Source organism: Medicago truncatula, chromosome 4 (genome assembly GCF_003473485.1).
Source record: "Medicago truncatula cultivar Jemalong A17 chromosome 4, MtrunA17r5.0-ANR, whole genome shotgun sequence".
NCBI lineage: Eukaryota > Viridiplantae > Streptophyta > Magnoliopsida > Fabales > Fabaceae > Medicago > Medicago truncatula.
Window position 1 is genome coordinate 49016438 of NC_053045.1, and position 12123 is coordinate 49028560.

Below are 12123 nucleotides of genomic sequence, written 5' to 3' on the forward strand. Positions count from 1 at the left end.
ATACAACAATAACCAGTGGGCAATTTTATATATGCACCACATGTGAATACTTAGGTGGAACACAACTATGGTTTTACAAAAAATTGATTTTATGATAAATGAGGTTAAAGTGAAATTATTCAAAAATTTGATATTTTTACTCTGAAAACAAGTTCAATGTAAAGCTTGGTATAAAAAATTTAACCAACACAAAAACTGTTTATTACCACTTTTAGTACTTGTTTGCTTTCAAGTTGAATATTTGTCAGAGTGGCAATTGGCCCAACACTACAACATGTAACTTCAAGTAAATCACGCAGCTGCTACGCAGATGCAAAAACAAACAGACATTTAGTCAAATTGAAATTTGGAGGTAAAATCAATTTTGTATGACAGCAACCAAACACTTGTATTTTCACCAAGAGGCATAATCAATTATATTTTGATGCTCTCTGGCGTGAAATCAAACCCTATACTAACTTTGGTAATTTTTTTGGCACTTATGCCACAATACACATTGCAACTCTATAGTATATTATCCTTACTCTTCCTATGTTCATAATGATAAAATAAGCTACTAAAAGTGAGGAACCTATTTGCTCCACAATCTGCCATAGAGTTCAATGACAAAAAGTGGTTCCAAATATGAACCTCACTTGCTATACCAATACAGAGAAATAGAAACACCTCCTAAGTGACGATGAGAACAAGGTACATGACTTACCAAAATCGAATTAGATCTCATTTGTTTTCCTGCATTTCTATGATTCTTTTATCTTCATTCCTTTTGCTTCCGTTGCTTTCTCATAGTAGTATTCTGTGTGCAACCTATGATGGAGAATGATAGAAGATATACTCTTCAATCATCACACGACAGACGAAATGAGGGAGCATCATTGAACATTGTAATCACGGTGCATACTATTTTGCACAGCCTTCACAGCTGCAACTCTAGCCGCATTTGCTGCTTTATTAGCTGCAGCTGCTACTTTATTCACCATTTCATCCTTCTTTGACATGCCGTAGGCTTTCTCTGCCGCACAATGAGCATCCTGTTCAAAATTAAATAAGTACTAAATATTACATTTCTCATAGGTATTACTTATTATTTGGATAAGCCACTTAATTAAGCGTTTGCAGCATAAATATTTTTCATATAAGTGCTTATGTATAAACTATTTTCACAACAAAAGATAAAATAAAGTAAAATTGTTTATATAAGTTATGAAAATAAGCAGAAAAAATATATGATATGTTATATGTTGTTCACAGAAGCTCTCGCTAACATTCAGGTTTCTTTCTCATTACATTATTTGAATGTCCATCACGAATCATGATGGCAACACCGAAGATACAAGGAAAGCCACAAAACAATATATAATCATGTTTCTGTTTTTAATTCCCTTTAAATTTCTAAAAAGTAATACCTTACAGTAGTTTTTCATATAAGTATCCATTAACATGTATTGATCAATCATATATGTGCAAAAAGCCAAAAACGACTATTACCTGGACAGCTTTGAAAACCTTGGCATGGTCTACAGCACATGGAGACCCAATATGACTGTCTTGCTTTTTAGGGTTATCAAGAATCCCATTCTGCCAGTGACCACACTGTGTTTCCCCGTTTCTGAAAGTGTACATTCCCAGTCCTTGTCTTCTTCCTTCATGCCACGCACCCTCATATCGGTGACCATTTTGAAATTGATAAACTCCAAAGCCATGCATCATATCTGCAAAATATTCTCCGGCATATATGTCCCCATTTCTGCAGTAATAACAAATATAGAAATTTAAAAATAGCTGTCAAAGCTAATTCCACGGAGATTTTCTTTCAATCATGATAAACTAATTCCACGGAGATTGTTCTTTCAATCATGATAAAAAATGCTAATTACAATATACATTGCTAGAAATGTCAATCAAATTGAATAACGAGTTCAAGCTAATAATGATGTAAGATTGAAGAAAACAGCTTGACCATATTCTTGCACGGATACAGTAACAGATATATCAAGCACATTTACATCACTACAAAGTAACAGATTCAATATTTCAATCCCTTTCCAAGTATTTTAGCTGGATACAACATATAATACAGATAAAACTGGTTGAGACATTAGATAGTTGGTATGCTTAACAATTCTTCCTATTTAGAAGAAACGAACACATACATGCAGAGTTTGTTCCATGAAAGCAGAAAAGTACACCAAATATTGAATTTTGGTTAATGAGAAACTAGGCCAATCCTTTAGGCTTTTGAAAATAAATCTTATAAAATGATTGAACATCAGACTAAAATACAAAAGAAAACATATCATGTGAGCTAGTACAACAGAATGTTGTTAGCATTGTTTGTTTGGCTAGCTATAAAGCATAGTAAAGCTAAATCAATATCGCACCTAAACTTGTAAAAGCGATTGGCAAGGTAAATGAATCAAACAGGTGCTTCAACCACAGGTTGTTGAAATTTTGAGTGAAGTACTGACTTGTAGCATTGATAATTCATATCGAAGACACCAATACTTCAGATTGAATGAATGTCTGGTATCCGACACCGACTTGACATTGACACAATTACATCTAATAACTTCCATTATCTAAAACTTTGCCCAAATAAAAGTAAATTCTCTTATGAACACAAAATTGGGTTGAATAAGATGCATACAGAAAATCATAGTTAATGAAAAGTCAACAACTTCAATCCAGAAAATCAAAGTCCTGCTGCATCAAACAACCAGAAGTACAATTAACCAAAACAGATAATGTCAAATCTCTACAGGTTCAAAATTGTATTTTAGTAACAAATTCATGATCAAATTAAAACATCTAATCCAAGTCCACACTTAACAAAGAATCAACAAATAACCATTCTGATAATGCTAAGGAACAAGCAAATGTAAACTAAAAAACAAAACACAAAAAAAAGAACTAACCTGAAATGGTAGCGTCCTAATCCATGTTTAACACCCCATTTAAATTCCCCAACATAATGGCTCCCATCATTGCAAGTATGAACTCCAAACCCATGACACTGACCATTACACCATTCACCAGTATAGACATCACCACCAAAAAACCTATAAATTCCAATTCCATGCCTCAAACCCTTCCTATACTGTCCACGATACCTACTTCCTCTAGCCCACGTTTCAACACCAAAACCATCATACTTTCCATCAATCCAATCACCTTCAAATCTTCCACTCATATGAAAATGATAAACACCACTCCCTGAACACTTCCCCTTATGAAACTCACCTTCATAAACATCCCCATTGCTATAAACTTGAACCCAAGATCCAGAATTTAAGCTCTTTAACTCCTCATCCTTCGACCCAATTGACCATACAACACGTTGTTGATGAGAATGCGATGAAGAAAGCTTATTATTCAACGATCTTGAGAAGAATAGGTTGATAGAAACAAAAAGTGCTGATGAGAAAAGTAGCACAAAGAGAAAATCAAGAAGAGTTGGACGTGAAAAGAGAAAGTAAAGAGATGTTAAAGATACGAAGATGATGAAATGAAAACGTGTGAGAAGCTTGAAAGATTGAAACTTTGAGGTAAAGGGTATTGTAAAAGAAGGTTTGTTTTGATGGGTTTTGTTGTGTGTAGGTGTTTGAGAAGGTGATGATGGAGTGTTGCTTGAGAAGCGTTGTTCATGGTGAAAATGATGAGGAGAAGGTGAAGAAAAAGGTGTAACTTGGATTGAGAAATGGGTGAAATCGGAAGAAAGATTGAAGTTTTCTTTTCCGATTTCAGAATCAGATTTGTTAAAGTGACGCATTAACATAACAAGAATGAAAATGGAACTAGTTTGGTTTTTGTATCAGTGTTTTGAGAATATTGATGTTATAATGGTAATGTTTTTGTTCATGATTTTTTTGTTTGATTCATATAAAACCGGAGCTTAGAAACTGTAGTGTGTGTCTTGTGTATTGAAATTGAAATTGAAAAAACAGACAAAGAAAGAAACCTGAGTGCTCTGTTTGGATTTTCTGAAAATAATAAGAGTTTATATAAAATATCAAGTAGGTTGCAACTAGGCAAGTAGCAAAACATGTTGAGGGGTAATCATAATCATAAATTATTATGTGCAAGTATCTTTTTATTTATTTTATCTTTTATATTGTTTCTTATAAACATTTTCCTTGTATATTTGTTTCACAAAAAATAAAAAATTATAAGATGGATTATAAATTACGATTAAAAGTAAATGGAATAAAATTAATTCCATTTGTTTGAGTAAATAAGTTATTGGCATTGGGTTAACTCTAATTGACTTTTTTTTTAATTTTTTTTTATAGCTATTTTGCATTTTTTGTGTCAAACAGCTTAATGATATGAATTTCAAACTCTAATTTATACATATTGCATTGAACTATTATGTCTACTGTCTAGGTAGAGTTGTCTAGCATTGTTAGTATAGAAACAATATGAATAAACAACAAATAAAGAGTGTATTCCTTCAAAAAGAAAAAGAAAAAAAAAGTGTTTTAAGTTTTTTTTTTTTGAGATAGTAGGTGCATTAAAGGGGTAAATATGTAAAAGCGTAACCACAAAGCTGCGCCCTGTGGTCGGGTTGCCTCTTATCAATACGCGCGCAAACCGGCGCGGCATATTAACTGTAACTGTCCCATGAGTCATCTTACACGTGGCAAACTACCTCACGTACACGTTGCAATCATATCCACCCTTTATATGAAAAGTGTCCGAGTCATCATGGAATGGAACAGTAACATGGTTATGCTAAATTTACGGAAACGCCTCTTTCCTTTCCTTTTCACCAAGAAACGTAACAAATTGAAAGCCTTCTACAATGGGATTTATTTATCAACAAGATTAGATTTTGTTTTTTATCTTGTTTTGGCTGGCTAATCATGAAATATCTTTTTTGAAATTATACAAAGTTATAATAATATGTCATATTCCAAACCTCAATTTCATCAATATATTTATATGCATATTTAAAATTTATCTTTTACTCTTCATTTAAGCTGACTTTTACTAACCAACTTGTTATAATTGTACAAAATAAAAATAAAAATAAATTTGATGCAATCAAGTGATTTGACAATGACATGATACCATTTTTAATTTAATCATGTAGAAGAACAGTGTCAAGTTATTCCATATTAATAAACAAAGATAGTGCGACATCTTAATCAAGATATTTGACTACACAACTTAATAATTACGATGACAACATTATAACAGCTAAAATGAGAATCAAATGGGATTCAATGTATAATTAAACATATACTATTAAGTATGATAAGAAACATGGGTGAAGCCTCCATGTGTACATGACCAGCGTACATGTTGTTGGTTTGAGTGGTCTTGTTTTGTTCTTATCCATTGTTTGTTTTATGTTATGTTATGTTGTGATGGATGACCTTACTTACATTACAAAATTCTTGTCCTTATCCGTTTTGGTTTTCGTTATTTCGGGATAGGGTATATGTATGGCGCCTCCATATGTCAATATCTATGTCCTTACTAGCTTCTTCTGCAATCAAAATATTGAACAAACAACAAAAAATGCCAATCTATGGAAGTACGACAAAAATAAAAGATCAGAATCTAGTAGTTTTATAGTTAGATTGCAGAAAATTTCGGCTTTCATTCCATGTTTCCTTTTCATTATCCCTTCAAAAGTTTTTTTGGACAAAAATTTCAAAGCCGACGGTTGTAAATTAATTAATTATTTTTGGTGAAAAGAAGGGCACACCTTTCAATTCTTGCACTCACATTTTGACCAAGTAGCTCTCTCTTATTTGATTTGATTAAACTAGACTGCAATCTTCCAGTTGAGACATTTTTTAAAACCGGTGTTTTACAAGAATTTTCCTCATGTGTTAGTAGCAAGCCTGCTCCAGAATCACTTCAAACCAAATTATTGTTGCTGTCTTCTTGAATAAGATGCATATTTTTTTTTTTTAATTTACTCACACACAACTTTGAAGTTTCATGTTTAAACTCTAACGAAGATGTCTAGTCTATCAATATCAACATTGTTGGTTAAGCTTAAGACAAAAAAAATGTGATTATATTATTCATGTTAACAGTCATAAGTTTACAATTTTGTATTCATATATTGGGTGAGCATATAAAATATTTATGATTTATGTTAAACTCAAACGTCCCCTACATTTGCATTATACACAATTTCATTCCATATATATTCTATATCCCTAACCAACAGATTCGTCAAAAATGAGCAATTTGTGTTAACATACAAAATGAGTAATATCAGCATTAAAAAAATAATAAATAAAAAAATAGAGCAAGTAATATCAATGTTAGACCACCAAATTTGCATGTGCTATAGCTGGTGAGTTATGCAATCAAACATCCATTTATTTAATCCAAAACATCCATTTATTTTGCTTGTAATGACATGTCCAGATCAAAAGGAAATGTAGTTATTTTAGATCTTAACGTAAGTTTACAGTTTTTGGACAGCATACAAAAGAAACTTGTTTTTTGATCAAATTGCTGAAAATGAACCTCTTAATATTGACATGGGAGGCATATCCTCACCAAATCAACAAGAGATCGAGTGGGTCCCAGTTCTCCCCAACTTGGGAAACTTGGAAAATAAAACGCTACAGCAAGTTACTACTATTACAAACACAATCCGTTAATTTAAGTACAATATAGATTTGAAGATTGGCAAACGGAGTAAAAGTTAAGCAATATTTACATATCTGACTCTGCAACTATTAAGCTGATACAACTTAATCATCAGCAAAATACCTCTCTTCTGCATCAATATTGGCCTCCCTCTGCCAATGATCGTCAAGGGTCTCATCATTATCTATTTTAGTGTAATCTACATGTTCATGATCTTCTCCTAATAGAAACTTCTGCTGCATGATGTAAGTGAATTGATTCATCCGGTCCTCCAACTCTTCTGAAGATAAGGTTGGATCCTGCCTTGCTCTGGCTGGATCAGATGTGCCATTGTTAGTTACATCATGTCTCATTCGAGCTGGATCAGATGTGCCATTGTCGCTTACATCAGGTTGAGGCACGTGTATCTGCTGGTAGCGGAAATAAAAGGAAAGGAAGAGATGATCAGTCCACAAATCATACAGTTATACCATTATACTTTAACTCCCCAAAGCCCAAAAGATAAGAAACAGTGGATTAAAAAACAACGTAGTTTTAGCAACCCTCAAACTGTTTATTGCTCACATATCAGTTTACCATGTCATTGATTGCTCCATGTAAGATAGATATAAGATTAAAATACGCAACTAAGTAGATGATATTAAATGTAGAAAAAGATCATGCAGTATATTCTAAATGGTCATTTGCAGTTGAGAATATGCAACAGATTTGAATAAGACAGGACTGAAATATAATACAGTTAAGTTAGATTGTATTCATCAAACAGGACAACTCACAACTACAAACAGAGAAGATGGTGATAATTCTCCTTCCAATGGTTTTCTATGTTTCCAAAACTAAATCTGAATCCCCCTCCTTTCTAAGTTCAACCTCTTCTACTATTTAATCAAACTTCACTTTCTTTCTAACTATAACCACCCAACTAATTCTATATCCAGTGACAACTAAATCTATAACTTGATGTGTTCTATCAATTACCCCGTCCCCTTGAAATTCCACCTTGGCAATTGAGAAATCCCTAGGCATTAGAAGCATTATGAGAATATATTATACACAGTATGAATTAGTTGTCATTTATTATACTCTTGATATAAAAGGTGGCACTCCTCTGTTTCACAGTGGGTGCAGCTGCGAGCCGCTGCTTGTTTGACAGACTAATTCCTCTTTGTGCATCTGTCTTAGTAGTAGGGTTGGCAAGAACTACTTCAAACGGGGTCCAAGAACATGAGGCTTTATATTGGGGTGGGTAAAACCACAAAACAGATCCAATGGTTCCCCTTCAGATACTACTCTGTATCTCAATAATGCTTGAAACCCAAGTACCTATCCATAGTGTTAGGATATAGAATAAGAGGAGTGTTATGGACACTCTCTTACACCCACTCTTTTATTAGTTGAAATCCATGTGAGTACCACACTTTTGAAATGAGTCCCACATGGGTTTCCCCCAATAGGAGAGTGGGTGTTTGAGAGAGTGGTAGAAAGAGAGTGTTCCTAGCATTTATCTATAGAATAAAGATATTAGAGTAGTTAAAGTTGTTAAGGAGCTAGTTAGGGAAGTTATTAGTTAATGGGGGTAGTTAGGACTATTATGTATAGATAGGGAGGTTATGGAGTTAGAGACGGTATCATTGATCATTTATAAAATTGTGAATAGAGTAGTGACTCTATTGGAAAAAGGAAAACCCTTTGGAGGAGAGTTCTCTCTCCTATCTTTCCTATTTTCTTAATCTAATTGTTCTTTCTATTCAATCAATTTTTGGGTTCCTAACACAGTGCATGAAATTGAGACTAAACAATTTTTACAGAAGTATGTGCTTCATAGCTCTTCTTCCACAGCTCTTCTAAATCTAGTACCACAACTATTTTCATTTTTGTGGGATTACAGGTAAGAACTCTACTCTTCACATTCTGTTTACCCTCCCAGGAAATACCCCAGTAACTTACTCCTCAGTCACCAATGCTCGAGCCACTAGGACCTTAATTTCTTGCACATATTCCTCCACTGTACATGATGGTCCGAAAAAAGAACATAACAAGTACAAAATCGATAAGCAAATTGACTCGAATCACAAGTTTCAATTTACTATAGAGTGAAGGATGGGGCGACTCAGTTGCCCTCATTGGTGCTGGTTCAGCTCGGTGAACCTATGTTTCACCTAATCATGGTTGGGTTCATTCACCTCATTGGCCTATTGGGTCCATTGCAGACTTGCAACGAGAAGTCTTAATTATGAAGCTACTATTTTATATGTACTAAAGAGAAGATTTGCAGATCACAGGGTTCAAGTTTCACAAGGTCATTGGCCTGTTGGTTCAAAATCAATAGGCGAATTGACACAGATCACAAGTTTGAATTTACTATGGAGTGAAGGATGGGGCGACTAAGTTGCCCTCATTGGTGCTGGATTCAGCTCGGTGAACCTAGGTTTCACCTAATCATGGTTGAGTTCATTCACCTCATTGGCCTGTTGGGTTCATTGCAGACTTGCAACGAGAAGTCTTAATTGTGAAGCTAATATTTTATATGTACAAAAGAGAAGATTTGCAGATCACAAGGTTCAAGTTTTACTAATGTGTGAAGGATGGTAGGACTAAGTTACCCTCCTTGGAGCTGGATTTAGCTTGGTGGAGATAGATTTCAGCTAATCATGGTTGGGTTCAATCAACACATTGGCCTGTTGGGTCCATTGCAATTTGCAACAAGAAATCTTATCACTCAATTGTAGTATTTTGGATTTTCTTCAAAAGCGTTGAATCTCTTGGGGTGAATAATCATTAATCAATATTGCTGACCTGTTCAATCGTCCTCAAACTCACAATTCTACACAAGACTACCCGAGGTTACACAAACAATTTTGTAAGGCAGTTAACTCGACGCTGATAGCCAGAGTAGTAAAGTTGTCGATCTTGACTCTTGATCTTAGGCAATGGTATTCCATGATCAAAGGCCATTTTCTACATGAGTTCAACTGAATGCCCCAAGGTTTTAACTCCGTCCATATCCCCGAATAGAAAATTCAGAAGGCCGGACTTTATAACGGAAAAGCACATAAGAACGAATAAAACTAATGGAAGATAGAAAGTAAAGGCACGCTTGTATTGTTGAATACTGCAAAACATGAGCGGAAAATAATGAGAATTCTGCTTCCAAGGCCTTTCACCAAAGGGTTCCTCTTCTAGTTTCTAACCCTTCAACTTCTTAAGCTAAGCCCTCCTGTTCCAAGTCCAACTACAACCACCTAACCAATTATATAAATTCTGCAAAATGTGAGAAAATAGAACTATTGTTGCATACATAAATAATTACTGCAAGCCACAGGCATAAAGATTAATTGTTAATTTAGAATCCTTCTTATTTTGTTGTAAATAAGGGCTCGCTTGGATTGAGTTATTTGAACTTATCTATGTCAAAAGCACTTGTGAGACTGTTCGGGAGAGCTTATAGAAACAACTAATGACATGTCCATAAGCTATTTTCAACTTATCTCTACAGCCTTATGAAAACAGCTTATAGGTAATATGAAAACAGTTTGACTTAATTTTTATCTTTTGTTATAGAAACAGCTAACACATAAGAATAAGTACTAAAGCTATAAGCGCCTAACTAAGTTGTTTATCCAAACAGGACCGAAGTCGAGCAATTGATCAACATTGTTCCATTGAACTGTTGATTTGTTAGTGTCAGTGTCGTGTCTGGTGAATGTGTCGGTGTCAGTGCGACATAGATTGATAGTTTAAAGAGCAATACCTCCACAGTCTCGTCTTTTTCAACATCATCGTCATCTTCTTCTTCCTCTTCCTCTTCCTCTTCCTCTTCCTCTTCCTCTTCTTGAAGTCCTTCATTACCAATCCACTCGCTTCTCGGCACACCAATCCTCTCTTGCTCCCCTCTAATCTTGGCCACAATCACCGCCTCCTCACACCTCCTCAACAACGTATCAGACCACCTCTCCCCCGGCCTAGCCATCCTCCTCCCAAACCTATCCTGAAACTTCCCAACATACTCATAATGCAAATACGCCTCACGTTCTCTCATCGCCTCCTCCGAAAAATAAACCCCACCAACAATCAACCTATCCAAATAAGCCCTTCTTCTATTCTTCGCCACCACTGCTTTCCTTCTCAACTCCTCGGTCGTCGGAGTCAACACGCTTCGTAACCGCGTCAGATGCCAGTTAATCTCGTAATCTTCTTTTAGGGTTTCGAATTCGGTTAATTCGGTGGAAGTGAGATTGGAACCGTAGCGTTCTAGGAAGAGAGATGGGTCGCGAGTGAGAAGAGAGTGGAAGATGGATTTGCGTTGAGAAGGGAGTGTGGCGGTGGATTGTTGTGCGCGTGGAAACCATAGATTCTCTACATTTGAAAGTCTTTCTGAGATTTTCTCCTTCGCTTCTTCGCTCACTTCGTTTTTCTTCTGCTTCACTTCCATTATTTTCTTTTACCGCTATACTTTTTTCTAACAACATGAACTTGTTGCTTTATATATGTTCCTTTTCTTCTTGGATCTTCTTCTATTGGGCCATTTCGGAACATTGCTCAATGGGCCCCTGAATTGCTTACAAGCCCTTCAAAAACTCAAAATACCCCTCTCCAGAGTTACGCAAATAATTAAGGTTTCCTTATAAACTAGAGACAATATGAGGAAACTAATCTTTTTCTGGAAATAATTCAGACTAGTTTTAACAAGTAGATGGGTAATTTTTCTAGTAAGCACTTAACATTGCATTCAGCATACTGCAGCAAACGGGGCTTGAACTTTAATAAGTCCTTACAACTACTATTTCATAGTGGACAATCATTTAGCAATATGAAATGAAAAGATTTCTGCTCTTTCTCCAGCACTTTTCGCTCGCGCCCTGCAGCTATTTTAAAAATGCCCCTATTAACGCATACGTAAATCAAATGTAACTTTAATTTTACACATGCGTAGCAGTTGTTATACCCAGCGTGAGTTACGTTAACTCACGCTGGTTCAATTTCTTGGACCATTACGCTAGTTACCTTATTTATTTTCATGTTTTCACTTGTCTGCCATATGCGACAGCAATAAAGGACATATGTTCCATCCATCCTATTGGTTCTTTTGTCAAAAAATAATGCCATATATAAAGAACAAAAAGGAAAGGACTTTCTTAATAGTCTCACATGCAAATTAGCTTAGGTGTCGAAATTTATAGTGGTTGCTATTTCAAACTCAAACAATAATGAACCATGTGGAGAGAAAACAATGTCAGTTTAGTTAACTAGTGTAATATGTACCGGCGTGAGCACGCATGTGTTAATCTCTCTATTTGAGTTCGTCACATTAGTTTAACACTTGCGTGACTTAAATTACGTTGCGTTAGTTAACTAACACACTATTTTACATTTGCGTTAGTTAACTAACGCAGAGGCATTATATGACCATGATCTATCTCAGGTAGAGAAGACAAAAAGGTTTCCTTTTTTTTTTTTTTTTTTTGTATAAAGAAAATTGACTCAACCATAAATTATTCCAACATC

At 35.0% G+C, this 12123-nt stretch overlaps 2 protein-coding genes across 3 annotated transcripts; both read right to left on the reverse strand.

The window, feature by feature from the left end:
- Nucleotides 1-311: 311 nt before the first annotated feature.
- On the reverse strand, nt 312-3980 carry LOC25493578 (MORN repeat-containing protein 1). The gene is made up of 3 exons (XM_013602114.3): nt 2916-3980; nt 1489-1747; nt 312-1031 (listed from the first exon to the last, which is right to left on the reverse strand). Exons 1-3 carry the CDS (start codon nt 3773-3775, stop codon nt 873-875), a joined length of 1278 nt encoding a protein of 425 aa, XP_013457568.1. The 5' UTR covers nt 3776-3980; the 3' UTR covers nt 312-872.
- Nucleotides 3981-6383: 2403 nt separating this feature from the next.
- On the reverse strand, nt 6384-11087 carry LOC25493579 (coiled-coil domain-containing protein 97). 2 transcript variants are annotated; one of them, XM_013602116.3, is made up of 2 exons: nt 10370-11087; nt 6384-7025 (listed from the first exon to the last, which is right to left on the reverse strand). In XM_013602116.3, exons 1-2 carry the CDS (start codon nt 11048-11050, stop codon nt 6723-6725), a joined length of 984 nt encoding a protein of 327 aa, XP_013457570.1. In that variant the 5' UTR covers nt 11051-11087; the 3' UTR covers nt 6384-6722. The 2 variants fall into 2 exon arrangements, with proteins under 2 accessions (XP_013457570.1, XP_013457571.1); XM_013602117.3 differs by having other exon boundaries at nt 6384-7028.
- Nucleotides 11088-12123: the final 1036 nt, after the last annotated feature.